Raw genomic sequence first — 24,649 nt, forward strand, 5'->3', positions numbered from 1 at the left:
TAAATGAACTAGATAAGCTGTATTTAAACAATTCCAGGGAAAGGTGTTAGGAAATTCTTATTTACAAGTATCCCTTGTGAGCCAAATCAGGAACAGAGAATGGATCCTGCTAACATTCAACTCCTTCAGTTCCATAAGGGCACACAGCAGTTGGATTTGTTTTCAGAAGAGGACACCATCACACAAGGCTGCAAAGAACAATAAACTCCTTTCTTTGGTTTAGCAGTGATCCCACTCAGATGCTCTACACTCTTGATTTTCAACTAGTTGAACGTTTACTCTATGGAACCCCATGGAGAAAGTATGCAAGAAGCTTATCAGATCCCATTACGACACCTGGAAACACCCAACATAAATATTCTACTGCTTTCACATCAGAAGTGAAGCAAAAAGAAGAGTGAATAGAGTGAAGTAAGCAAAAAGGGGAAGACTTCACTTTCTCCCACACACAACCAATCAGGTGAAGTGAGTAATATCAGTCTTCCTTCCTTAATCTGTCATTAACACAAGCTGAAGCTAACATTTTAGCACTTTGTCTACATTTAAACCTACATTCTAAGATAATATACTAACTGATAGTTTAGAAAAATGTTCATATTTACTCACATTTTGTTTGCCAGCCTCAGGGATGTACAGCTAAGACATGCCCGATCTCCCAAGTTACCTAGAAAAATAGCAATAATTAGCACAAATTCTGAAATTCAAGAGGACATTTATCCACTGTGTGAGCTGCACACAAATACATGAGTGAGAAGATTGATCTTTACATAGAAATGGCTACTACTGAAAGCACAAAAAGATGTTGCTTAACACACAGAGTCAAACCCTGTGAATGTGTGAGGTTGGTTTGCTCTTCTCTGTCTGAACACAGCTTTCCAAGTCCCTCAGGCAGGAAACTATATTGCAGAGGAACTTCACTGAAAGCAAATGTAATTTTTTAACAGCTCTATGACAACATAGTATCAGATGATCCAAAAGGAGTCCTTGCCAAGTGTTAGGCTTAAATGGCTTTTTGTTTTGCTTTAAGCAAAACAAATAAAACGCAAGCAGGAACCTAAAGACACTTCGCTAGAGAGGTGGAACCACAACACCACTTCAGTACACTGCTGTCCATTTTGATTAGCACCTGGTAAAAATAGCTCTACTCCATTATCTCTCTGCAAAGGATACAAATTGTCTTGAAGGGAGGAGTGAGAGCCTGGCCCAAAGCATATAAAAAGTTAGTTTTCCAGAAAACACTATCCCTCAACATGAATTTTACTTGAAACACTACCTCAGAATCAGTCCTAATAGTAGCTAATAAAATCGAAAAGAAGGGCTAACACCTATATATGAGCACCCTCTATCCAGGTACACAGCCGAACAGCACCCATTCTGGAAATAAAATCCTAAATCATCTAAGTCACACGCTTCAATAAAGGGCCATGTTTCAAAGTCTTCTGATTATGGAAAAAACATAATCAACATAAAATGCTACCTAGTAGCTGCACACAATCTACAATCACTGAAAGTCATCCTTGATCCCACTAAAATGGAATTCATGTTCCTAAAGCAACTTTTAAAAAATAAATCTTATATCAACACCTTGCTACAGTAACTCAATAGGTAGCTACTACCAGCAAAGACTTCCAGACAGATCATAAAAAAATCCCACAAGCAAGACTTGTTGACTCTTTTTTAGTCAATCAGAATTCACTGTAACCAAAATAAAATTGGAAGGCTGGATAGAGAAGGCATACTGTGGTTTGTTTCTCCCATCTGAAACCTACCATTTCTGGTCAATCCTAAGAGACAGCAGAATACAAAGGTCCTTTGAGAGGTCTGTGGTACCCTTTCCCACCATCAAAGCCAAGATATGGCCTATGACAGAACCTAAAGTAGACACCTGTATCTGAGAAAACACAGCACCCAACGCTGATGACCAAAAGCCTTCCCCAAGAAAATACCCTAATTATTAGGGGAAAAGAGATCCTGCCAAAATCAGGTGGGACAATTGGAAGGAACAGAAGATAACTTATCTGAGGAAAATCTTGATAATCAAAGGATGTCCCCATGCTAAGTGGGTTCTGAAGTAATTACAGCAAAAGCTGCGGCATTATCAAGTCAAAGGATTTACCCATGTCAAGTCGTATCAAACTCTCACTCACTGCCACTGCAAATAGAGCCTGGGAAAAGCTGTCTCCTGGCTCAAAAAGCAAGCCCTGAGAATCTGTGAAGGCATTGTGATTATCTCCAGTATTTACAGAAAGAACAGGAGCTAGATTACCTAACCCAAGAGGCCAACCCAGAAGGACATCCATCCCTGACCTCAAGGAGCAGCTGAGCAAAGCAGAGTCTGGAGGGACATCCCAGACTCCCACTGAGATATCCCACTGAGGGGATATATCCCTCAGTGTCTGGAGGGATAAGTCACAGCACAGTAATCTATCTTCCAGAGTGCCAGGAAGCCCACTTATGTGCCTCAAGCAAGAGTCCTACCAGGGGAGGCCACTGCCTGCTATGCATAGGTGCCCCTAGAACTAAGAGGGATGATCTGGAGCTCAAAACTGGCTTGGAGTTTCTTAGATAAAACTCCATAGCAGCAAGACACTTTCACTTCACTTACCTTCTTTCCAACCAGGCTCATTAAATGTTAAGGAATGGGTCAAAGAACAAAATTCCAAGGTTACCATAGAAAACTGTGCTGATTAAGCTTATTGTTGCACAGCATGTTCAGAGTGTGAATAGGCCCACAGAAAATGTTAATTACAACTTCACCAGTTCTGACAAGAGCTCTATAGGTTTTGCAGAGTCCCTTATAACCACATACCTAGGAGTAAACCAGCCCTGAAATAAAAGATATACTTCCTTCAGAAAGGGGCAAGGTCCATAATCCTTGCTTCTAGGATAATACAGCCATCCAAAAGTATCTGAACAACGTGAATGTTGCTTAACCATACTCAACACTGCTCATTTAAGAAACCTGGATTGACTTAGTAAGAAAGAAGGGCAGTAGTGCCAAAGAAACTGTATGTTGACATATTCCTCATAGAATTCCTTCCATGTAGTCACGGGAAACTTTATACTTGAATTCAGTGAATCATCAAACCCAAAGTTTTTAATGTAGAATAGCCATACTGTTCCTATGTTCAAAATTTTTAAAAATAAAATGCTATCATGAAGTAAGTCCCTAGAGAAGTGTAAGCTTGCAGTACTTAACAGTCTGATCTTCACAGGAATAACATTTAGGATTCTTAGAAGCACTTAGCTTTAACTTAATCTTAGACTACTTACACCTACAGCAAAGAAGATGAGCTAAGTAAAGCAAAACACTACAGAAAAAGACATACACCATACAAGAATGTGTTAATAATAGAGTAACACCCCAAATAAAAGTATTGGTTGTATCATAACCACAGCACACTAATAATTTGATTCTATCACAGCATTTCAGCTTAGGTTGTCTACAATTTGTAATAACCAAAATTGCAGCGATCATTAGCACTACTTTTTATGCTATGCCATAAGAATACTCAAAGCTCCCATCTAATTTGAAGGTACATGGATGTGCTTTTTCCCCATTTTAAATAAACTGGATGGTTAGGATACCCCGGGTTTTTGTTCCAGACACCCGCCCAGGCTTAGCCTAAACAAATTACTTTAGAACTCATGACATAGAGGAAGATACCACACTTGAGTGACTACTGGTAACCAAGAGGACAGCTGTTCTTTGCAATGAACAAGCATCCCTACAGCTCATCAGATCTTCCTGGATGCGAGCGTGCAGCTGCCCTGGTCTCAGTGACAGCACTTCCATGACAAGTCAGGGCTCTGTGTCGGTGGCAGGCAATGCCTCGCTCATCCCCTGCCATTCCAGCTCAGGACATAAAGAGCAGCCACAGGCCTCGCATATGTCACAAGTTATCAGCTGTTTCATGCCACTATGCTTTACCAACCAGAGATATTTAAACTGCCAAATTATCTTAATTATTAATCAGTATCACACGATGCACTTCCTTATTATTTTCTTAAGCTTTCAAAGCTACTTGGAGAAAGGCAAATTCATGTTTCATCACTAACACAGAGTAAGAAAACACCCGCTTGTGGTTTCTTAAAGAGAAGAAGCACATGACTAGTGACAACCCCACTTGACACCCAAGCCACACCGAGAGCAAGGCAGGCAGGACCGAGTCGCAGCAACGCGTTCCTACACTTTAACAAAAAGCACGTGTTTTTCATTCCCCAACCAGCCGGCATTTAGGACACGCGTGTCCCACTGCCCCTAGGGTAAACCATCCCCTCCAACCACGCTGCCGCGGAAGCACATGCGAAGAGGCCGCAGCAGCCGCCGAGCGTGGGCCGGGCCGGGAGCAAGGCCAGCCCCGGCGGACAGAGCTTCGGGGACTCGGCCGCGGCCCTTCCCTCCCGCAGCGGCCTCTCCGCCCACGCCCGGAGCCCCCAGACGCCTCCGGCCGCTCTCCCACCCCGTACCCTCCCGGCCAGGCCCGGCGGGCCGGAGCGGGCGGGCGGCCCCCGGGAGCCTCACCGGGCTGTGGCGGGCGGCGCAGCGCTCGGGGCAGGCGGCAGGCGCGCCGCCCGCAGCTCTGCAGCAGCATGGACGCCATGGTGGCGCTCGGTGGGCGGGCGGGCGGCTCCGGCCCCGCTCCTGTCCCACCGCCCGGGCCGCGGTGATCTCCGCACGCCCAGCAGCCGCCTTCACCCGGCACCGCCCCGCGGCGCCGGGCACGCCGGGAGCCGTAGTCCGGGAGCGCACGGTGAGAACGGCGGTGGCGGCGGCGGCGGCGGCGGGGATGGCGTCAGCGAGGGGCGGGCGCGGCTGCGGCTCTTCCCCACAGCCGCCCGGGGGGAGCGGCGGGACCTGCGGTGGGCACCGGGGGGCTGTCCCGGTGTCGGGGCTTCTTTGGCCGAGCGTGGCTCGCTCGCAGCCCACGAGCTGTGCCCCCGCGGCGGGAAGGCCATAGGCCGCGCCCGCTGTGAAGGGCGGGTGCCGCTGACTCGGGGAGCCGCCCAGAGCGCCGTGACCGCGCGTAACCCCAGCGCAAAGTACAGCGCTCCAGCAGCCCGAGGCGCTTTCCTCCTTGGCAGAGGTCGGGTTGGATGGGGTGATGCCCCGAGATCCCTTCCAGCCGTGACGACCGTGCGATCCCGCGGTGTGTGCGGCCGTGTTCCCGCACGCCTGCGGCCCAAGGTTGGCGGCAGCAGTTCCGCTGCACGTGCGTGTGTTCCTTGTGGATCTCGGGACGTGACAGAAAAAAAAATGGCTTTCTGGTGGAGCTGTGATGGTTTTGATAGGAAATAATTCATAAATCAATCAGCTGGCAGATGTGCCGCACTAGTGCTGGTTCACAGTTGGACTACAAGTAGCGTGTTATTCTTCAGATACTAGTCGAGTCCTGACCAGCAGTAGGATCTCTTATCAAATATTTCAGTACTCAGTTAAAGCAGTATTATGTGGTCCTTTCATTCTCTTTATTTTTAACTGTATTGGCAGATGCAGTGAACAACAAGAATCACACTGCAGAACTTATAATTTAATCCAAGAACAGCGACATTTTACAAGCTGTATACATGAGGTTTGGGTGTTAATGCCTTCCTTGTTCCAGAAAAAATGGGGGAAAGCTGCTGGGACTGTCTGTGGACAAGATGGCTGCCAGCCCTGCCAACAAGATGGCTGCCCCAAGGACAGGGCTCCAGGGGGACAAGGGAGCTGTGGGATCAGACCTCTCCTGCTTCACAGGTAACTCACAACACCAGGCACTTGGTCACCTCCACACCTGCCACAACCCCAAAGAAAATACATGTTACTTAACCTTATACACAAGGGGTAGCAGAAGCCTTCGGGTTTGACCCAAAACGTGACTGAAAACAGCGTCTCATAGCAATAAAAAGCAAGTGAGTTTGCAGTTTATCTGCTCATGCTTAGGACTAGGCAAATGCAGGAAATTAGTTGGTAATTTTATGGAGTTCTTTTATGTATTTAAAGAAAATGCTCAGGGTTTGTCCGAAGTATGAAAAAAAAGTAGATGAAATTTATATTATTTATATTTTTAATTAAAAAGTATTGTTGAAGATGGGTTATGCAATTGTCTGAATATTAAAAAATGTATGACACTTTTCTCACTTTAGCTATAGAAATGCTAGTGTTATGTTTAGTGATCATTAACAAATTAATGGGTATTACTATTTATGTACTTGTTAGAGCTACCTTTAAAATGTTGGGCTCCCAAATATACTGCAAGATTTTTAGCCAGCTGTGTTTGCTTTATAAGTATTTAAATATATACTGCATTTAAATGGTTAAAATTATTTAAAATGTGCAACTTGACAATAGTGCTTTATGTTAATGGCAGTCTTGAAAAAAGACCCAAACAAACAGCATCTTCCTAATCTACGCATCTCTCACTAGACTGCGTTTGTATCTTTCTCTTGTTATTCATTTTTTCTTTCTGGTTGGCTGATAACAAAACCAAATGAAATGGGGCAACTAATGGCAGTTCCTCTAACAAAGCTGCTTAATTATGTAGAAACATTATATGAAGCCTATACAAGAAGAATAATATGCTCTGAAGTCATTAAACTATTGACAAGAGATTTCAGACAGCAAACAGATGATTACAGAGGTCTCAATACATTTATGCAGACAAGTAACCAGCCTTTCAATAGTTTCATTAAATTCATTAGTATTCAGGGTGGCAGACAATGTAGATGCATGGGCCTTTTCAGAGCTGAATTCGTTATGTTTTTGTACAGTCTTTTGTTTCAGATTTGTTTACACCTGGAAGTTACGGGGTTTGCTACTATATATGAAAAGGATTGATAATACACTCTGTGAAAATTTCCCAGATAGATACAGTTTAAAAATACTAATTGATTGTATTAATTTACCAAGCATTGTGAAGTAACGATTAAGAAAATACTAAGAATTAAAAATTTTCAAGTATTTGTACAAATTGCTTCCACATGAAAAGGCCGAGTGACTGTAGGTGGCACATGGGCCTTCCTTAGGAGTCAGTTTTTGTTTTAAAGAAAAACATCTTCTACTCTAGCCAGAGCAACAGTCCATGAGCTCACAGAGAAAATACTTATGGCCAGAATAAAGCACAATGCCATATAGTTACTAGGGTTTGGGGGGTTTGTAAAAAAGAAAAAAAAAGGCAAAACAAAAAATGAACAAAAAACAAACAAAACAAAACTACAACAAAGAAACAAACAAACCAAATCAACTGCCTCACAGCCATTTTAGACCTGGTTCTTAAAGCAACCGTGTTGTCTGGAAAAGCTGTCAGCCATCTTGCTGAAAAATCTGTGTTTGAGCAGGAATAGCGTGAGAGAGACTAAAAAGAAGAAATACAAAGCCTTGTTTCTAGGTGGATGTAATAAGTATCTAAGAATCATTAAAATATTTCATGTGAAATATAATTTTTTCCCCTGGATATTAACTAGAAGCAAAATCAAGATAGAAGTTGCCTAAACTGATTCAAAATAACCTCCAAATGAAAGGAAATGTTGATGCTTGTTATAGGCTGGATGAATACTGGAATATGTATTTTATTGCTTTATGAGCAGAGCCCAGTGACAGCATAAAGGCAGACTGTTCAGCTTGTCTGAAAGAGGTATGGTGTGGAAGACCTATAAAAGCACATAACAAGCCTAGGGCTGTGTGTTACTTGCATAGACATGATAAAGGAGCAGATGAATCTATTGAGGAAATTTAGAAATCTATGTAGGAATTGGGGAGCAAATGTTTATATGACCAGGGAGGAGAACGGTAAGTTTGTCACCCCTTCTCTGAAGACATGGCCCAGGAAGCACTCCTAGATCCTGTTGATGTTTTTGAGGATTGATAGCAGCTCCCCCCACTCCCAGCTTGAGGTGCCCTGTAGCTTGTGACAGTGGCTGTGTGACAGTACCAAATCTGTGACACTCCTGCCAGAGACACAGACACGGCCCTGGTTCCCCAGCATGCCCTGATGACAAACAGAGCTGGCAGCAAAGGCAGGAAGGGCCGGGGAGATGGGATTCAGGGCGTGGGGGGGAGGAGATGCAGCGTTTGATGCTCTGGGCTGTAAGTGGGTGGAGGTGGGGGCATAATTAGCATCTGATGAGTTGGGAGGCACCTTTGCCATTTCACCACTGCAATATCCGTGTTTGTGTACACACTGTGACTCAATAAGCTATGTATCAGTTCAGGGCTGGAGACAGTCCTTAAAAGTAGAATTATGCTTTTAGGCTGCAGAATCTGTTTCCATGGCAACCCCCAGGTTGTCTCCTTGAATAGGTTTAACAATACAGGATTAACCTCATCTTTATTCACCAGTGTTCAGTGTAAATGTAAAGAGGGGGTGGGGGGAGACATTGCTGTGTAGCAAGTTGCATTAAGTTTCTACTCTAGGGAGAAAGGCAACAGATTATTAGTAGGTTTTTAAAAAAATACTTCCATTCATTATCGTGTATTTTTAGGAGAGATTCATGGGACACTGAAGCCTGTTGCCCTGTCAGTGTTACACCCAAATGTAAAAGTTCAAGTGGTAGCTGGATTACAGATTTGCTGTATGTACGTCCAGGTCACAAGTTCACTCCTGTCTGTAAATGTGCCAAAAACAAGCGGCACTGGTTACACATAACCCCACATAACATTAGCACAGAAACAGGCTGCCCTGGGTGCCTCTTCAAACACTGCCCTGAAGAGCCACACGGAGAGTGTCCTGATGGCAATAACATGCTGCAGTCATTCCTCATCCAAGGATAATTATCTACCTGCTCAAATTCAAGTCAAAAAGTGATATTTTAAAAGATTGCTTAGGCTTTACCCAGATTAGCAACACAAAATGCCATACAAATAACATATCAGGTTTTCATTAGTTAAATTTGGCATTCAAGTGGGCAAGAGCACAGCTGGGGGAGCTGAAACAGGTAATTTTGAAAATCTTTCCAAATTGAGGGAAAAGCATTTGCAGTTGAGAATGAAAACCACCGAGGTTCTCCCTTTTCCCAGCAGATGGAGCTTACGTGAAAGAAACAGGCGGAGAACCTGCGGAACCACCGCACAAAGCGAGATTGGAGCACTGGAGGAACACACGGGAGAAAGCCACAAGGTTCTGGCCAAGGCAGAATTAAGGGAGGGCAGGGCCATGTGCACAACAAAAAAAGGGTGAATGTAGCTGTAAAAAGCAAATTGATTTAGAGTTTGAGATATACAGAGGAAGGGAGAAAAGGAGTCTCTAGTGTTACAAACACACCTGTTATCCAGCTGATATGAGAGACAGAGATTTTGCTGCAAAATCATCAATGCTGTATTTAAGTAACCTGTTGTGCCTCCAAATGAATCAGTTTCGTTTTATGAATGACAGGCTTTAAAACTGTGCATTTGGAGTTATTCTTTGCCTCCAGGATTTTTTAGGCTGTATGGTTTGCAAGTTCCTGTCTGTAATTAGAAACACAGAAAACCAACAATCTTATGTCATGATCTGCCTCTCAGAATTAGGTCTTCAAGAAAACACCAAATGTTGTGTTACTGCCAATCAAAGCCCTAAATCTGCCACTACTGCTTTTATGCACCCATGAAGAAGCAGGACCAGAAATGCATGTGACTGGGGAGGTTCTCCTCCACCTCATCCCAGATTTTGTAGACCTGTTCCTGTACTTCTTGTGTGTCACAAAATTCGTGGTGAAGTCAGGCAGTGTTATAGGAATACTGGAAAGACAGGAGGTCCCTGCAAAACAGAGATATCTTTCAGTTTGTGTCCATTAAAGAAAAAACAGAAGATTAGCACACCATTTTAGGAGAATTTTTACCTTTGTACTACAAAAGTAGAAAAATGTGCTGCTTCCAAGGGCCATTTTAATTGCAACAATGTAACTTTCTTTAGCAGTTTTGCGAGGCTGAGGCTGCTTATGGTTAAGTATTGGTTTGGAGGGGATCAAGTTAGAGCCAGCTCATGCACACACACAGCTGGATATGACTTGGTGCAGACAAAATGCAATATTGTCCCCCAGGCATATTCGTGCTTTCTCTGCCTCAGGGCAGGTGAGCAGAGCTAAGCATTTCTGTTAAAAGAACGAGTGAAAAATATTAAAGATGGATATGTTCATTTGCTGAAGCCTGATGCTTAAAATTCCTGAATAGAATTTAGCCTTCTCGGGCCTCTACTGTCATTACCTCTTTCTTCCTGGTTTTGGTGATGATCTTATCAGTTCTGGCTCATATTTTTCCCTTACAGTCAGCCTGAATAACCCTACAGGAATGTATCTTTCCAACCTTTGAATTCACTCTCGCTTATTTACCTTTCAGCTTTAAACCTTCTACCTTTCATAATCCAGACCAAGCCTGTAACACAGATCTCACACTTTTTCATCCTGTTCTCCTTGACCTGACTAACACTCCCATCTTCCGAGCTGCCATACAATGACCTCCCCTTTCTAGCATGCAAGCCCACAGCCCCTCCTTTATTCAAGTCAAAGAGCTGCTTTTCTCAAGAGGCCTCCCCACAGAGATAATGAAAAGCAGATTAAGAGATTTTAAAAAGGAGTTGGTTGCTTTGGAATGGTCAGTGCACTCTCCCTTTCTACAACCATCCTCTATACTGTAAATTTTCCAAATCAGCGTTTGTCTGGATGTCTGTGCCTTGACCTCAGCAGGACCTAAGCTGTTGGGCCCCAATCCTACACATGCATATGCATGCTATGTCCCTTTGCTATCAGAGACATTCACACAGAGTGGTAAAGGATCAGTGCAGTTATGTATTTGTAAAATCAAATCCTGTTGCTTGCCAGATAGCATCATAAAAATCTTGGACAGAGATAAAAATGAACATTTTAATCTTTGTTTTTGTGAGACAGAAAGAATGGTAACCTCCAAGGCAAGTGAAGTGGCAGCTCTGTTGACAGCACTTGATTTGTAGATATATGAGAATCTTGAGGGGAAATACCTGTTAAAATGTGATGTGAAGCTATAGAAAAACAACAAAGCGCCATCAGCACAACATCCCAGTGGTGCTTTGCCAGTATCCTGCCTTTTTCTTGTGTGGCTGAATTTCAGGCACCAGAAACAGAAGACGCTTTGTCTGGGCTTTCCCATGTAATCAGCAACCTCTCTCCTGCCTGTCTTAGGCCTCTATTCACTTTATTACTATTATAGTATCCCCTAGAGACAGACTTGGGAGGCATTCACCCCCAAACATCCTGTTACCTTCAAGCAATTAGGTATTTTCTCAGTAACACATTATATACTTTAATCTTGTTTGCATGTGTGCAAAAAGTGTGACTAGCAAGTCGTGTATGTACGAAAATACATAGCTGATGTAAAAGAGCTTTACCATTGGGTTTGATCAGTATCCAGGGGAAGTCCCCCAAAGCAGGCACTCTCCTCTGAAAACAATTTCAAGAGGGAGTTTTGTGTACAAACTGAAGGCTTAGCTGGGATCTGCAAATACCTAGCAGTTCATCAGCTGGACAGAGCGAGAGGAGCTCTTTGGAACCAATCTGTGCAGCAGGTAAAAGTGAGCCCTCCAGCCTGCTCATCAGTCAGGGTGGCAAGCTCCCCACTCATTCCAGTATGACACATATCAATCGTTTTCTTTTCTAATCACTAATCCAACAGCTGAAAAAGGAAATATGCCCAACAGTTATCAACAAAAATCTGGCTCAGCTAGCAGTGCTTCCCTGTTGTGCCAAGGGAACAACCTCCTCCCCTCAGCGAGGCCTCTCCTCCCAAGAAAAGACATCTAACTCTCCCTGAGCAGGAAGCCTCTTTCAGCGTGCCAGCTGGGAATCAGGGCCCTGGGCACAATCCCAGCACCTGTGCCTGGTTTTCTTACAGAGCACAGCCAGCTGCTCTGCTAGGTCTGCAAATGTCCTGTATACCCTATTTCTTTTCTGTGGATTGATTTGGATAAGCAACGTGAATGTGTTGCATATATTTGGATTTTTGCAAATTCATTGTTTTACGTTTACCTTAACCTGATTTGTTTAAGGATCATATCAGGCCACTGATAAATTAAGTCATGCCATGTTTTTAATAATTATTAAACCAGAGTTATTGAACCAGTAGTGCCCAGAACCCCCTGTAGTATTTTTGAGGGAATTTGAAGGTAAGCAGAATATAACCGCAGACCACTTTGGGAACTATGACATGGAGTTTGTGAGGAAGAAGTGTTTTTGATGGCTGCTGTTTGTCAGCAAACTTTTCTGGCATTGCACATGGTAGCAGAAAGTATATTTTGACCCTGAAGGTTCACAGGCATTAGATAATTGTTTGGGCTCTGACTTAGTTCATGGCATGTTAGACTAGTCATTTCTATCTCTGACACCAAACTATCAACTGCAAACTTCCTGTGTGGAAATAATTATGCATCTTTTCCAAGTTTGCATTATGTTCTTCTGTATCCAACAGTTCTTATACAGAAAGGCAAGGTTAGAGTTAAGACCATTTTCACTGCTAATAGCTTGACTCTGAAAAGCCTTCATATTATTCAAAAATCCTAGTATAAGTGGAGCCAGAGTGGGGGTAGATTTCTGTACTGCAACAGGAAGGGAGGTCTGGAAAATAATGAAGGTGGGAGGAAAGTGAATAAAAAATGGTTATTATTGCTGCTTGTAATGCCATATTATCTGGGAGAAGGGTTTAAAAAAGAACAGAAGGAAATATATTTTCATTTAAAATCATTGCCACAGGATGTTCTAAAATCCCCAAATATAAATAAATAGGCTCAACAAAAAAATAGACACACTCAAGGGAGCTAGGGTTAATGAAGGCCCTGACACATGCTTGTCTAGCTGCTATGTCCTCTTTGGAAATTAGGAAATCCCTAAGCTACTGATTTTCAGAAGTAGGAATGACACAAATGGGTAGGAGATACTTTTCCTATAATCTGTTTCTAATTCTAAGCATCCATTACTGCTTCCTTTCTTGGTTTCCCTTGAGGAAAGGACATGCCTAAGCCTGCTTTGAATGTTAAAAGCTTCCTCTGTTCTGCACAAATAGAGGGGAGAGTAAGAGACCATAAATGATTACCCATGGGCAGCTAATAAAAGCTGTGAGATGCAAGCCCTAACCTGGAACCAAGGATGTGTTTGAGGTGGACCAAAGGGTCACTGTCAGGGCGTCTCGAGGCACTGACTGAGTTGTGCATGGCTCGCCCCATGCTGGAGGCCTATGGCAGTTTGGTTAGGCCTAGACAAGCACTACACTGTTCCTGCCACCTTTAAACTCCATGTGTTCCTCTCACCATCAGAAAAAAATGGTTAATAAAGGTGGGGATTTTTGTGTAGATATATATTAAAGCCAGGTCAGAAAGGGAAGAGATCTCAGTCCGCTTGGTACCTTACACAGAATGAAACTCTACCAAGGAAAGGAACCTGCATCTTCCCTTGCTTTCTTACCACAGTGTTTCCTCTTTGCACTTTACAAACTTCCAACTTCTGCCATAATCCACCTGGCAACAAGTTACAGTCGATCTCCCTCTAGTGGGTAATTAATTAGCCATAAAAGCCACAGCAAGACTGAGATGTGTTAAAAATCTGCCTTGCACATGCTTTCCTTCATCTCCTTTCTTCAGCTAGCTTTCTTCTTCTTTCATCTGTGATCTTTCTCACACTTGCATTACGTGTTTTCGTCATACCCTCCCTGAGCTTCGTATCTGCTCCTTCTCCATTCCTGTGCTCTGTGAGGAGATGGGCTGTTTGAGTGGTTTCTGTTTGACTTTGATGTAAGTGGAAATGAAAGTAAAAAAGCGCCAAAGAATGAATTTGAAATGAAATATTCTAGAAATAATAGTGTTTGCACAGAGACATGTGTGGAACCTGCAATATGCTGAAGTCTTAGGAATCTGGGAACAAGAAAACCACCAGACCTACCTGACATTTGTAATTTATTTTTTTATCAGGAGACAGTCAAAGGAAATTTACATTTGGGTTTTCTTATCCTTAAGGTTGATTTATTTGGATTGAAAATCTTCTGCATTCTGCTTAGTAGTTTGTTCCCCTTGCATTTGTTGTTCCATTACCAAAACTATTAACAGCAAAATACATAAGCCAGCTGTGTTCAATCTGAAGTTAGCTCTCTAACAGCAACAGTTAACTACCAAAGAGTATTCCCAGAGCAGAGCTGACGTTAATTGAGAAGGATGGTGCTCTGAAATATGTGGAGACAAGATGCTATAGAAATTGATTTAACCAGACCATGCCTTTTGTGTATGGAACTGCATTTCTCTCCTTGCAGAGGATATAGGCTGGATACTGTGGCTGTTACTCCAATTAGATTAATAGAAATATATTAGGGATGATTCTCAAAGGTATCTCCTTTCTCTGACTACTCTGGGGTTTCCTGTGTGTGTGTGTGTGGTAAAACACATTTCAAACAAAAAGATGAACAAGTCAACATTGTCTAAATGAAAAATGACAGATCTGGTTAAAAGAATTTTTTAGGACAGGCTTTGATAATATATTCTTCCAGTGACAGTGAGTATCATATTACTCACTATATGTTACCTTTCTGTTTGAAACTTGGAATTATCTAAATAAACCGCACTGTGCTCCAATCCAAGTATTTTCCAGGTTCCTGAAGGCACTGACCTTTATCTCAAATCACTGTGGTAAATGGTGTTCCACAAAAGTCACTAATTCGAACCCCAAGAGTCTTTATTATGGCAAACTTAGGTATCACAAAGCAGATGAATAAAATGAAAATAAACTGAAATTTTACTGAAGCAAAGTGATGTCACAGATTATTTATTGGGAGCAAATTCTGTGCCTAGAAACACCAATGCAATCCATAAATTTACATTATTTTGTAAATAACAGCATCACACAAAAATAATCTTTTTATACAACATATCAGGATTATCAAGTTATTTTACTAACATGGGTATAAAAAATATTGTAGCTTTTGCTCCCTTCATAACTGACTTGTCAATACAACTAATTTAATTTCAGTGTAATAAAGATTAAATTAATTCCAATCCTGCTCCTGTATCAGTTACAATATAATTTTATTCACCTGAGACATTTCATAAACCTGCTGAAGGTAAGAATTGCAGACAGTGCTAAGGCAGGATGTGGAGACAGGGAAGAGGTACTGCAGAAGAAATTTACAGGTTTTGCCTCCACAGCTTTCCTTGCCTTGATGAACAGGACAAAAAGAATTCAGTACCTATCAGCTATCAAGACCAGCTTGTAGAGCTGACAGTAAGAGAATGTTCTTTTGCATCCAAACTGAGTACATTTGTTCTAGAATTTATTAAGGCACTGTAAACAAAGAAACTTAGAGTGCCACATCCTGTTCTTTATTTGGGGTGGATGAAGGGTTCAGCTGGCATCATGAAAACTGGAATGACTACACTGGGCTAAACCAAAGGCCCGTGAGTCCCTTTATCCAATGTCTGTTCATAGTCAGAAATGAGTGCTTAAGAAAGGAGAATGACAAATCGGGTGAGCATAGAGCATTGCTGCCTGCAGCAGTGACTTGTATTTCATCACTGCTGATAAACACACACAGAACAGAGTCTGGTGGTCTGAGCACAGAGCTGGGCGCTGTGAATCTGCTGTTTCAGTCCTGCCTCTGTCACCAAGGTTACTTGTACATCACTATGTCCCAGCTCATGTGTGCTGGTGGCAAACCTGCCTTCAAGCCTCTGCACTGCAGAGGCACACACAGCCCTTGCTCACATAGCCACACTCACATTCAGGCTTGTTTTGGTCAAGTCTAGTATTATGGAGAGATTTGTTCTTCCCTAATGAGCTGCTTAACATCTGTGATTGTTTCCTGAAGAGCTGCATAATATCCCAGTGCACTTCTTATTGTGCCCCTTTATGTCTTCCCCATTCTTTCTGGCTCTTCTGTGTTTCACATGGTTATCATCCCTGGCCTTTGTGGTCCTTGTGCTTTGTCCTAAGCTTGTCATCCCTCAGTTCCTACACTCAGGAACAGCAGGCTTGATGCAAGGTAAAAACCGTGCAAATATTTTTCCTGTATAGCCCAAGTCCAGGTCAATCAATCAGGTAGCACTGACTCAGCATGCTGACTCTTTCAAATGTCCCTGCTGAAGCTGCCAATAAAAAGGTGATGCTGTTAGATTTCCAGTAAAACCAGAAAGATAACGTTGAAGACACCTCCTTAAAAATTCCTATTAAAAATTTTGTTTAAAAGCTATGTTTCACATTGCTTCAGGGGTACCTGCAATTCCCAGCATGATGAGATTGCTCCTGAATGGATCCTCAGAAGTTGAATCCATCAGATGCAGGCCCACTTCTGGTGAGTTCACAGTTTCCTCATTGCTCCTGGAAGTCTGTCACATCCTCCTCCACAACCATCGTTCCCACCTCCACTTGTCTACCATCCCTTCAGAAACACCAAGCAGAGGAGGACTGCAAGCTCCACACCAGCAGGGCACTACTCAGAACATTACAATGCAGGCAGGTAAATAAGGAGTTGTCAGAATTCCTTTTTCCGATTTTAGCCTTGCAGTGCAGAGCCTTTACTAATGTGATACCACTGGGGATTTCTGTAAGCTGACTCAAGCTGGCTGGATTGAAGGCCAGATTTGAGGAACTTCTACCCAGATCCTTGCACCTCAGGTTGAGCAGAACCCTGGAGAGCTCCTTCTCCTCCCTGCTGCAGTTCTTCACAGGGCAGGGGTGCTCAGGAACTGGGGGAAGCCACATGCAAATCAGGGCTGAGCAGTAACCAAATATGTCTAACCCAGGGGGAAGCTGGTGGGAGTGCAGAGCTAGTTAAAGGGTAGGGAACAAATAGACTGGAGCACACATGGCCTGGAATATTGGCATGTCAGTGGAGGGCTGTGTATAGTAAATAAATAAAGATATGCACGTTTTAGCAATTTCCCCAGGGTTAAGTGAGTAGGAGTGTGTTCAAAGAGTAATATTTGCTTTATTCTGTCCTGTGAGTTCAGGTTCAATATATACATTAGGAGTACATATAGGGTGTATGTTTGATGGAATTTAGACAATAACCTGAGTAATTGGCAGCATACACCAAATCCCATCAGTCTGATCCCTACGCCAAATTCCTTCTCAGTATTACAATTTTGCAAGCAATTCAAATGGCTACTTAGCTACATTATGTTATTACAAGCAACATCACAAGTATTTTAAGCAGGAAAAGTGATCTTAGTACTTGTGCATTGCTACCCAGGTAAAAATCACACCCCTGTGTTAAGCATGCACGACAATACACTGCTAACCTGTTTAACATGATCTGATAGCCTGAGTGTTTTTCTTTTACATTTCTACTACAAGTCCTCTTTTATTACTTTGCACATTAAATTTTTTTCTGCTTTAAAGAGGATTCAATGATTCTGCAAACCAGCCTCATCCCTAGAATGCTATAATTTGACAATTTCAAGGCTGTTCAACTCAGACCCTTGCATTTATGTCATATATCGCATTGCAGATTTCATCCAATAGTTGAAAATGTACTCTCAATGCAGTATCATCTTATCAGTATTCTAGCACCATAAGCTTTCTCACTGGAAGCAGGGGACTGTTCCTTACAATGAAACTGAAAATGGAATAACTGAAGGATTGATTTATATGACCTTCACTCAGGAATGTTCTAATTCTGACAATCTCTCTGACTGAAATCCTAAACACTGTACAACTTTGATTACCCTTAAAAGAGAGAGCCTGGATCTATAGATCAACAGAACACCTGCCATGAAAAAGAATATTGCAAAAGCTCAGGAAGACTGCAAGAAAATGCAGATTGATCATGTGACTTTACTCCAAACATTGTCTCAGCCAGCAAATCCATGAACGGAGCTGAAAGCAAGTGGAAAAACATTATGCGGATGTTTTCACAAATCCACTCTGTCACTCGGAAATCTCTCATGATTATATACATTTTATAGCAAAGATAAGAGCATGTTAGTAAGTTCAAGCATGAGACAGTCTGTTTACTAAAGGCTGCAGGAAATGTTTATTAAGCCAGCTAATTTATGGCAAAACAGGGCCAGAACTCGATATACTCCACAAAAGGCTGCTCTACCAGGCAGATGTTTCCCTCCCACACAGACAGTGTAACCCACTCTGTGCTATTCTGTCCTCACATCTGCTGCCATGGGAGCCAGGAGAAGGCTTGTAAGGGTGTGAGGTCACATTGGACCTGGCTGCTCACAGGTGAAAACGAGTGTGCAGTACAGTGTGCTGCTTAAAATTAACAGCTGATACCTTTAAAGCAAAGCAGCTGGATCAAAATCAAGTATAATCTTAAACTGAATGGTGAATCAAGCTGGTTGTCACTTCTTGGATTTTTTTGGTGAGGCAAAGAGAGTAGTTAGAAGAAAGAGCCGATAGAAACTTCACAACAAGCTGGTTGATAAATATACATTAAAAGCCCACTGAAAACAGTCTTAATGCCCTGCAGGAACTGAAATCAACAGGTCAGTTTAAAGCAGACTAACAAAAAAAATCTGCCCTCCACCCGTGCCTTTTTTCTGTTCTTAATATTTGTGAAATGAATGCTTGCCTCCTTTCTTCCCACACACTCAGCTCACAGTTCCTACTTAGCCATTTCCCAGTCCTATTTTAGACAAATCTTTATCTTATCATGCTTCTCCTGCAAATCCTTCTCCTCTAGAGCACTTAACATCCTCTTCTTTCATAAAAACCACCTTTTACAAGTGGTACCTAATCAGTCTTACTTTATCCTAACCAGGAAATGGAGGGGTTTATTTTAGAAAAAAAAAAATATTATTCAGTGAATTTTGTGGCTGGTATGAATTGTTTTATTCTAGCAGATAGTAATCCCCTCTATGCAGCAACATTTGTCTGCTTCACTGTACTGCACAATCCATATTATTCTTACCTATGAATTGGCATGTTCCTTATTACTTCCAAAGATCAAACATTACACAATTCCTTCAGTATGGAGCTAGTCTGAGCTACAGATACTGCAGCCACTGTAAAAGCACTACAGCCTCAGAAACATTATTTCTTCCTTCCTGAATACATTAGAATGGATATACCAGGAACTAAATTTGTGCTTGGGGATAGCAGGAAGTGCCTGATTCTTTTTATGTACTTGCAGAAAGGGAGGGGAAAGGAAAAAAAAAATAAAAAAAAAGGAAGAGGGGGAGATAAAAAAAGAGAAGAGAAAATGGTAAAAAGCAAAAAGACATATTTGGGTGGAATCATATTTAGGATTTATTTCCTGAACTATATATGGACAATTTTCAAAGGAAAAAAATATGGTATTCATATCAAAAACTGTGTTCTACTAGAATGACATAAAGGCTTGTAAGTGGCAAACAAAAGAAAAAACCCATTAATATTATTTCTGTAATCGATTAGCATATCAACATGTAGGAATACAGTACAGGTATTTAATACTTTGGACTAGAACACTTAACATAAAGCCCAGTTCTGCAAACCAATCCTGGCATACTTGATTTTCAGCATGAGCTGTTTATTGAATTCTCAAATGAATGTATTTATCATTAGGAAAATCAAAACAGCAGAGGAAGCAATATAGTCTTAGATTTCCCAATGGTGAATTAATTAGCGGAGTCAATTCTGGCCTCAGCCTGGTATCTCATCCACCAGACAACACTCACTTCCCACTGTAAAGACAGATGATTGTAAAAGCTTAACAGTGTTCTGCCACTGCTGGTAAAGCTGATAGGGGTGGGAGTGAAGGGCAGCTTGGTATCTTCTTCAACCAATGGCAAACTATTCAGTATGAGAGCTTAAGAACTACTTTATTAGGATGATTATCATTACCCTCAATAACAACTATAAAAAGCTCCAAGTCAAATGGTTCTGACTCACTTGTTAGGGTAATACCATGTGTGGAGGAAATTCTAGGTATGGGCTGTCACCAGTGGCTAATCCCCTGGAGCAGGTGCACAGCACTTTGCCAGTCCCACATCACAGCAGGGCTGGGAGCCAGGGCATCCAGCTCACAAAAGAGATGCCCTCTGGCAGGGAGGTGGAACTAAAGAAGAAAGAGCCTGTCTTCATAATTCTCCCAAGTGGCTTCCACTTGTAAAGTTTTGGGGACTAGAAAAATTTGGAAGCCATTCTCTACTCAATGCATCAGCAGTAATACCCTCTTTGTCCTTCCTCAATAGTGACTTCTCCTGGGCCACTGCAGCACCTCAAGGATGAAATACTTTTGCAGACAGTATGTCTGCAATTGTAAATTCAACAGATTCTCTGTAAACTGGTGACTTTTAATATAAAATATTTTAAAACAAAATCCCCAAGTACCAGATCAGTCCAACCTAACTAAGATAAAACATTTGTTGAGTCCATGCAGGACAGAAGGCACAAATATTACAAAATCATCTTTCAAATTAATGAACAAGGAATACAGACTCAAAATCTCAACTCTGGCAGACACTGAACTCGGTGTCATTTGATCTGCAGTAGCACTCGAGTGTCTGAGTAAGCCTGCTGAAACAGAAGGAAACCTTTCCAAAAAAATTGTTCAGCTAGTCCAAACTGGTAGCTTCTGAGTAAAAGAAAGACATTTTCTTGCATTATAAGGAATATAAATAAAATAGCAGTCTTTTCACAAAATAAGATACACCTATTAAAAATTACATGTTGCAGAGTTAGAAAGGGCTCCATAATTAAACCTGCACTAGACAGATGAAAAGACTTCTTAAAAAGACTTTTTTCAATCTGTAATACAACACACCTTTCAATTTAATATTTCTCTCTAATTAAAATCATTCTATTGATGGAGAGTCTATAATGGTTTTATTATGATTGCACTTTATTTTAAACTTATTGTATTCATTATTAACCTGAGCTGTAAAAAATGTAAATACTAGCAATTATTAAACTTGCACCCAATGCAAAAAAAGGGAAAAAAAAAGATAGCAAAAAAAAAGAAGAGGGTAATGAAGCTGATTAAATGTCTGGTTCCCATTGATTGCCAATAGCTGCTAGTGTTAAATTAAGAGGTTATTTTATTGTCCCCTACAGCAGGCTCAGCCATGCTCCATTCAATAACCAATAATTCATGTCTTTGAGTTAATAATAATTACAATAAAAATATTCCAAATTTTCTGGCATGCTGTGTTTATTTTAGGATATTAACACAGCAATCCAAATACAACACTTAAAACTCCCTCAGGGTTTTCTGTCTCACATCCCAGACCTTCTGTTTCTTTATAAGCTTTAACAGCCACAGTTAGAAGAGATATAAATAGTCTGAAGCACAAGAGAATCTCTCTTCCCTGACAGAATCTTTATTTACAAGCTCTACAAACCCAAGCAGGTCAAACAGTCCCTTGCTGGCAGGTTAATAAGGCCCACCTGCCAAATAAACCCACCAGTGAACTCCACAGGGCCTACATAAATCCAAAGTGCTTGGAACAAGCTTTTCTCCCTGGGAATCATACTGAGATGGGATGCTTATAGTTCAAAAGGGGGTCATCTTTCAAACCCCAGAGTGCTTGTGTGCCTGGCACACACACATGAATGTGCAAAAGGTTTGCAGAAACCACGGCTCTTACCATCAGAACACATCGTTTAACATTTATATTTCAATATTGCTTACAGGACATACACATACTGAGGACTCCTCTGCTGGTTCCGTATGAACATGTAAGGCTTGTAAGCCTCTGCCCTTTGAACTTTTTAAAGGGCAAGTATAGTTGGGTCATAAATTAAATCTTTAAAATTATTCAAGGCTTAACATACAATTAATTTGCCTACAATGCCATGAAAAAAATGAAAAAGAATATTATAACTGGTTATTTAAACCAATCTAGAAATTAATTCTCAGAAGTCAAAGTAAGTTTTTAATGAATATTGACAATTATCAAAATAGAATTCCATTCTGAGACCTAAGCTGTTTGAACACAACTCTTGGATAAATGTTTCCCATGGAATCAATGATTTCTTTATGTTCTTTCCCGAATCAGCTAGGCCAAGCAACCATGCCAGTGTGGGCATATCCACAGACTTCTAAAGAGGCCCCCTCGCTCTGTTTATATTGCATTGTAAAAAGCATCTCCAAAGCATCCTTCTGACTTCTGTTTGCTGTTCATACAGTCAGCAAAGTGGTAAATTCTGAGCACATGCCTCCTAATTTATTAGGATGGCACCAGGCAGATGAAGGCAGACAATGGATTGTAGCTGGGCAGCAGAAGTGCTCTGTCTCAAAAGACTAAAGCAGAGCTTGTGATCCACTCATGAAGGGAGCTGGTTTACTTCTGCACACGTGGCTGAGAACTGCAGGAGTGCCTGAGCTGACTCACAAACAGATAAATGCCCCAGCGTTACCAGGTGGCAAAGGTAATTAGGAAGGGCAACATGCAGCAGGAGAGGCAGCTTGTGTGTAATGGGCAGGGATCACAGGTCCCACTCCAATGAGCCAGAGAACATGTGATGAAGTTCTTTAATTTACTGTGAAGCCCATATCCATATCAGGCCTACAGGGTGCTTACCACTAAGAATCCTTGAGGACAGGGTACAGTCAAATCAGGGAGCAAATATAAAAAGCTTTCAGCTCTTTGTTCCTGCAGATCTACAGCAGGCTAGACTAAAGTCCCCACAGGCACTGGGCATTACAGCTGTATTACATGGTTGGAGCTGCAGAGACTACTATTATTGATTACTTATTGATAAGTACATTTATTGGCCAGAGTCATTACAAATACAAGTTAAATGTAACAGTTTTACAAGTGTAGATGAAGCAAGGAGCACGTGTAGAATGTGCATTTAAGACAGTATGTTGAGTGCACTTGGTTGCACTTTGAAGGCCTTGAATGTGTTCTTTGAAGGCTTTGAATGTCAGATTACCAGAGAATGCTCAGTTTCAGGATCCTGGTACTGCAGCTCTTGATGATGCTATCAGTGGCGTACTTTTACTAAGAGGCAAAAGTACCTCTTCTGGGCCCTCTGAAGCACTTCTGGGGTGAGACAGAAGTTGGGGCTTTGAATCATAGACCCCTTGATTCTGAAAGTCATTTAAGTGCCTATCACATCCTGTGGAACCAGTGCAAACAGCTTTGAAGAATGAGCTCAGACCCAGAAGATGCACATATCATCAGCCCTTCAGCAAATACTACACACCCAGTTGCTGTAGCAATTGCAAAAGTGGGAATGATGCTATTCTTAGCATAGTGGTACTACAACCATGCCCAGTTTCAGCATGAGACAACAGAGTGGGTGACTGTTCTTGCAGGCAGTGTCCTACCCCTTGGCCAGGCCAAGCCCAGCACCCTTCTTCTCTGCTGGGTACATTCTTCATTTGAATCACAGTTTAATTCAGCTGCCGCAGACGCAGGTGAGACAGCGTGCTGTTTTTCTGCTATTTGTAAACCGGATGCAGGTCTGGCCCTGGAGCCAGCGGTGCCACCGCGGGTCAGTGCTGTGTGCAGGGCAGTGTGAGTGCTGCGGGCAGCCCAGCAGCCCTCGCTCCCTGCCGGGAGCCTCTCGGTGCACCGGCTGCTCATGAACAGTGACTGCAGCGAGCAACAGAGCTAACAGCAGTCAGCATCTCCAGCTGAGTGTAAGAACATTGTACAGTGCACGAGAAACACATCCCACTCCTTTCAGTTCTCAGGGCTGTGACAGCACAGGTGATAATTTAGCAGACAGGCCTGCATTTGCAATCCTGCTCATCCTTGCCTCACAACCAGTTGTTTCAGCCCTCGTTTGTCAAGTACATTTGCACATACTCAACACCAGTGTAAAACAAGTGCTAAGCATCTTCTATAAAGTCTCCAAACAGTTCTTGAAATTAGTGGCAATTTCTGAAAATGTCTGTCAGTGAGCATTTTTCTCAAAGCCTATATACACTGAGTAAATAGCATATGATCCCAACTACAATTTCTCAGTACAGGAAATTGCCAGTCACCAACATAATTAGAAACAGTTCATGTGATCAAATTAATCATTAAAAAAAAGAGCAATTACTGTTAACAGAATAATGGCATGCCTTAAAAAAGAATGAAATTAACCGTTAGGACCGACATAGTTACCCTCACTACTCTGTACTGAGGCAGCAAAGATTAATACATGTGCAAAATAAAACACTGCATTAGCATCTGCTGAAAACAGTAGTAGCATTATCTATCTGGCCTATTCAACCCTTAACAAACTTTATTCTTCAGCCTCAGCAGAGAGTGGAAATATCAATAGTCACTTCTCTGCCAAAATGAAAAAAAAACCCCACACTTCAAGACTTCCATTGCTATATAATTTACCACATTGCGATTATTGCTGACCAATAGTTACATGAAGATTGTTTAATCTTCACATAAGTCAGCAATTTGAAATGCAGAAGAATTTAACATTCAAACCTATATTACAGCTCCTCAAAAGCTAAGACTTGGCTTGTTAAGGCTACAGCTTTACTCTGTAAGATCTAGAAATGCATGTCAAATATAGTGAAAAAAAATTTGCTCTGTTGTGCTAAACATCAGTTCTGATTATGAATGTATTTTGAAATTTATACTTCTAAGTGAGATTAAGTTTATGTTTAGAAACACAGTCTATGCTATCAATAGATAGCAGAGTTAATATGTTTTGAATCCTCAAGCTGTGTGTTTCTACATAGACTAGATTTATTTTATTCTGAATGTCAGCAATGTTTAAATTAAGTCATACTGGTGGGAAGATAATTAGAGACATACAACTTCTATAGATAAATTTATTGATTCACTGAAGTTACTTA

General features: G+C 41.7%; 2 protein-coding genes across 2 annotated transcripts in view; one reads left to right on the forward strand and one right to left on the reverse strand.

The window, feature by feature from the left end:
* LETM1 (leucine zipper and EF-hand containing transmembrane protein 1) overlaps positions 1 to 4,604 on the reverse strand; it is a 28,409-nt gene extending 23,805 nt beyond the window's left edge. Inside the window, exons 1-2 of the mRNA XM_062492626.1 lie at positions 4,526 to 4,604; positions 607 to 664 (exon numbers count right to left, since the gene is read on the reverse strand). Coding sequence (XP_062348610.1) covers positions 607 to 664; positions 4,526 to 4,604 — 137 coding nt within the window. The remainder of the gene's footprint in view (positions 1 to 606; positions 665 to 4,525) is intronic.
* A 124-nt stretch (positions 4,605 to 4,728) lies between these two features.
* The window catches only part of NSD2 (nuclear receptor binding SET domain protein 2), a 98,979-nt gene continuing 79,058 nt past the window's right edge, over positions 4,729 to 24,649 (forward strand). Inside the window, exons 1-3 of the mRNA XM_062492627.1 lie at positions 4,729 to 4,754; positions 5,604 to 5,737; positions 16,166 to 16,249. The gene's annotated coding sequence lies outside the window, so the exon portion shown is untranslated. The remainder of the gene's footprint in view (positions 4,755 to 5,603; positions 5,738 to 16,165; positions 16,250 to 24,649) is intronic.

Source organism: Cinclus cinclus, chromosome 5 (assembly GCF_963662255.1).
Source record: "Cinclus cinclus chromosome 5, bCinCin1.1, whole genome shotgun sequence".
Taxonomy (NCBI): domain Eukaryota; kingdom Metazoa; phylum Chordata; class Aves; order Passeriformes; family Cinclidae; genus Cinclus; species Cinclus cinclus.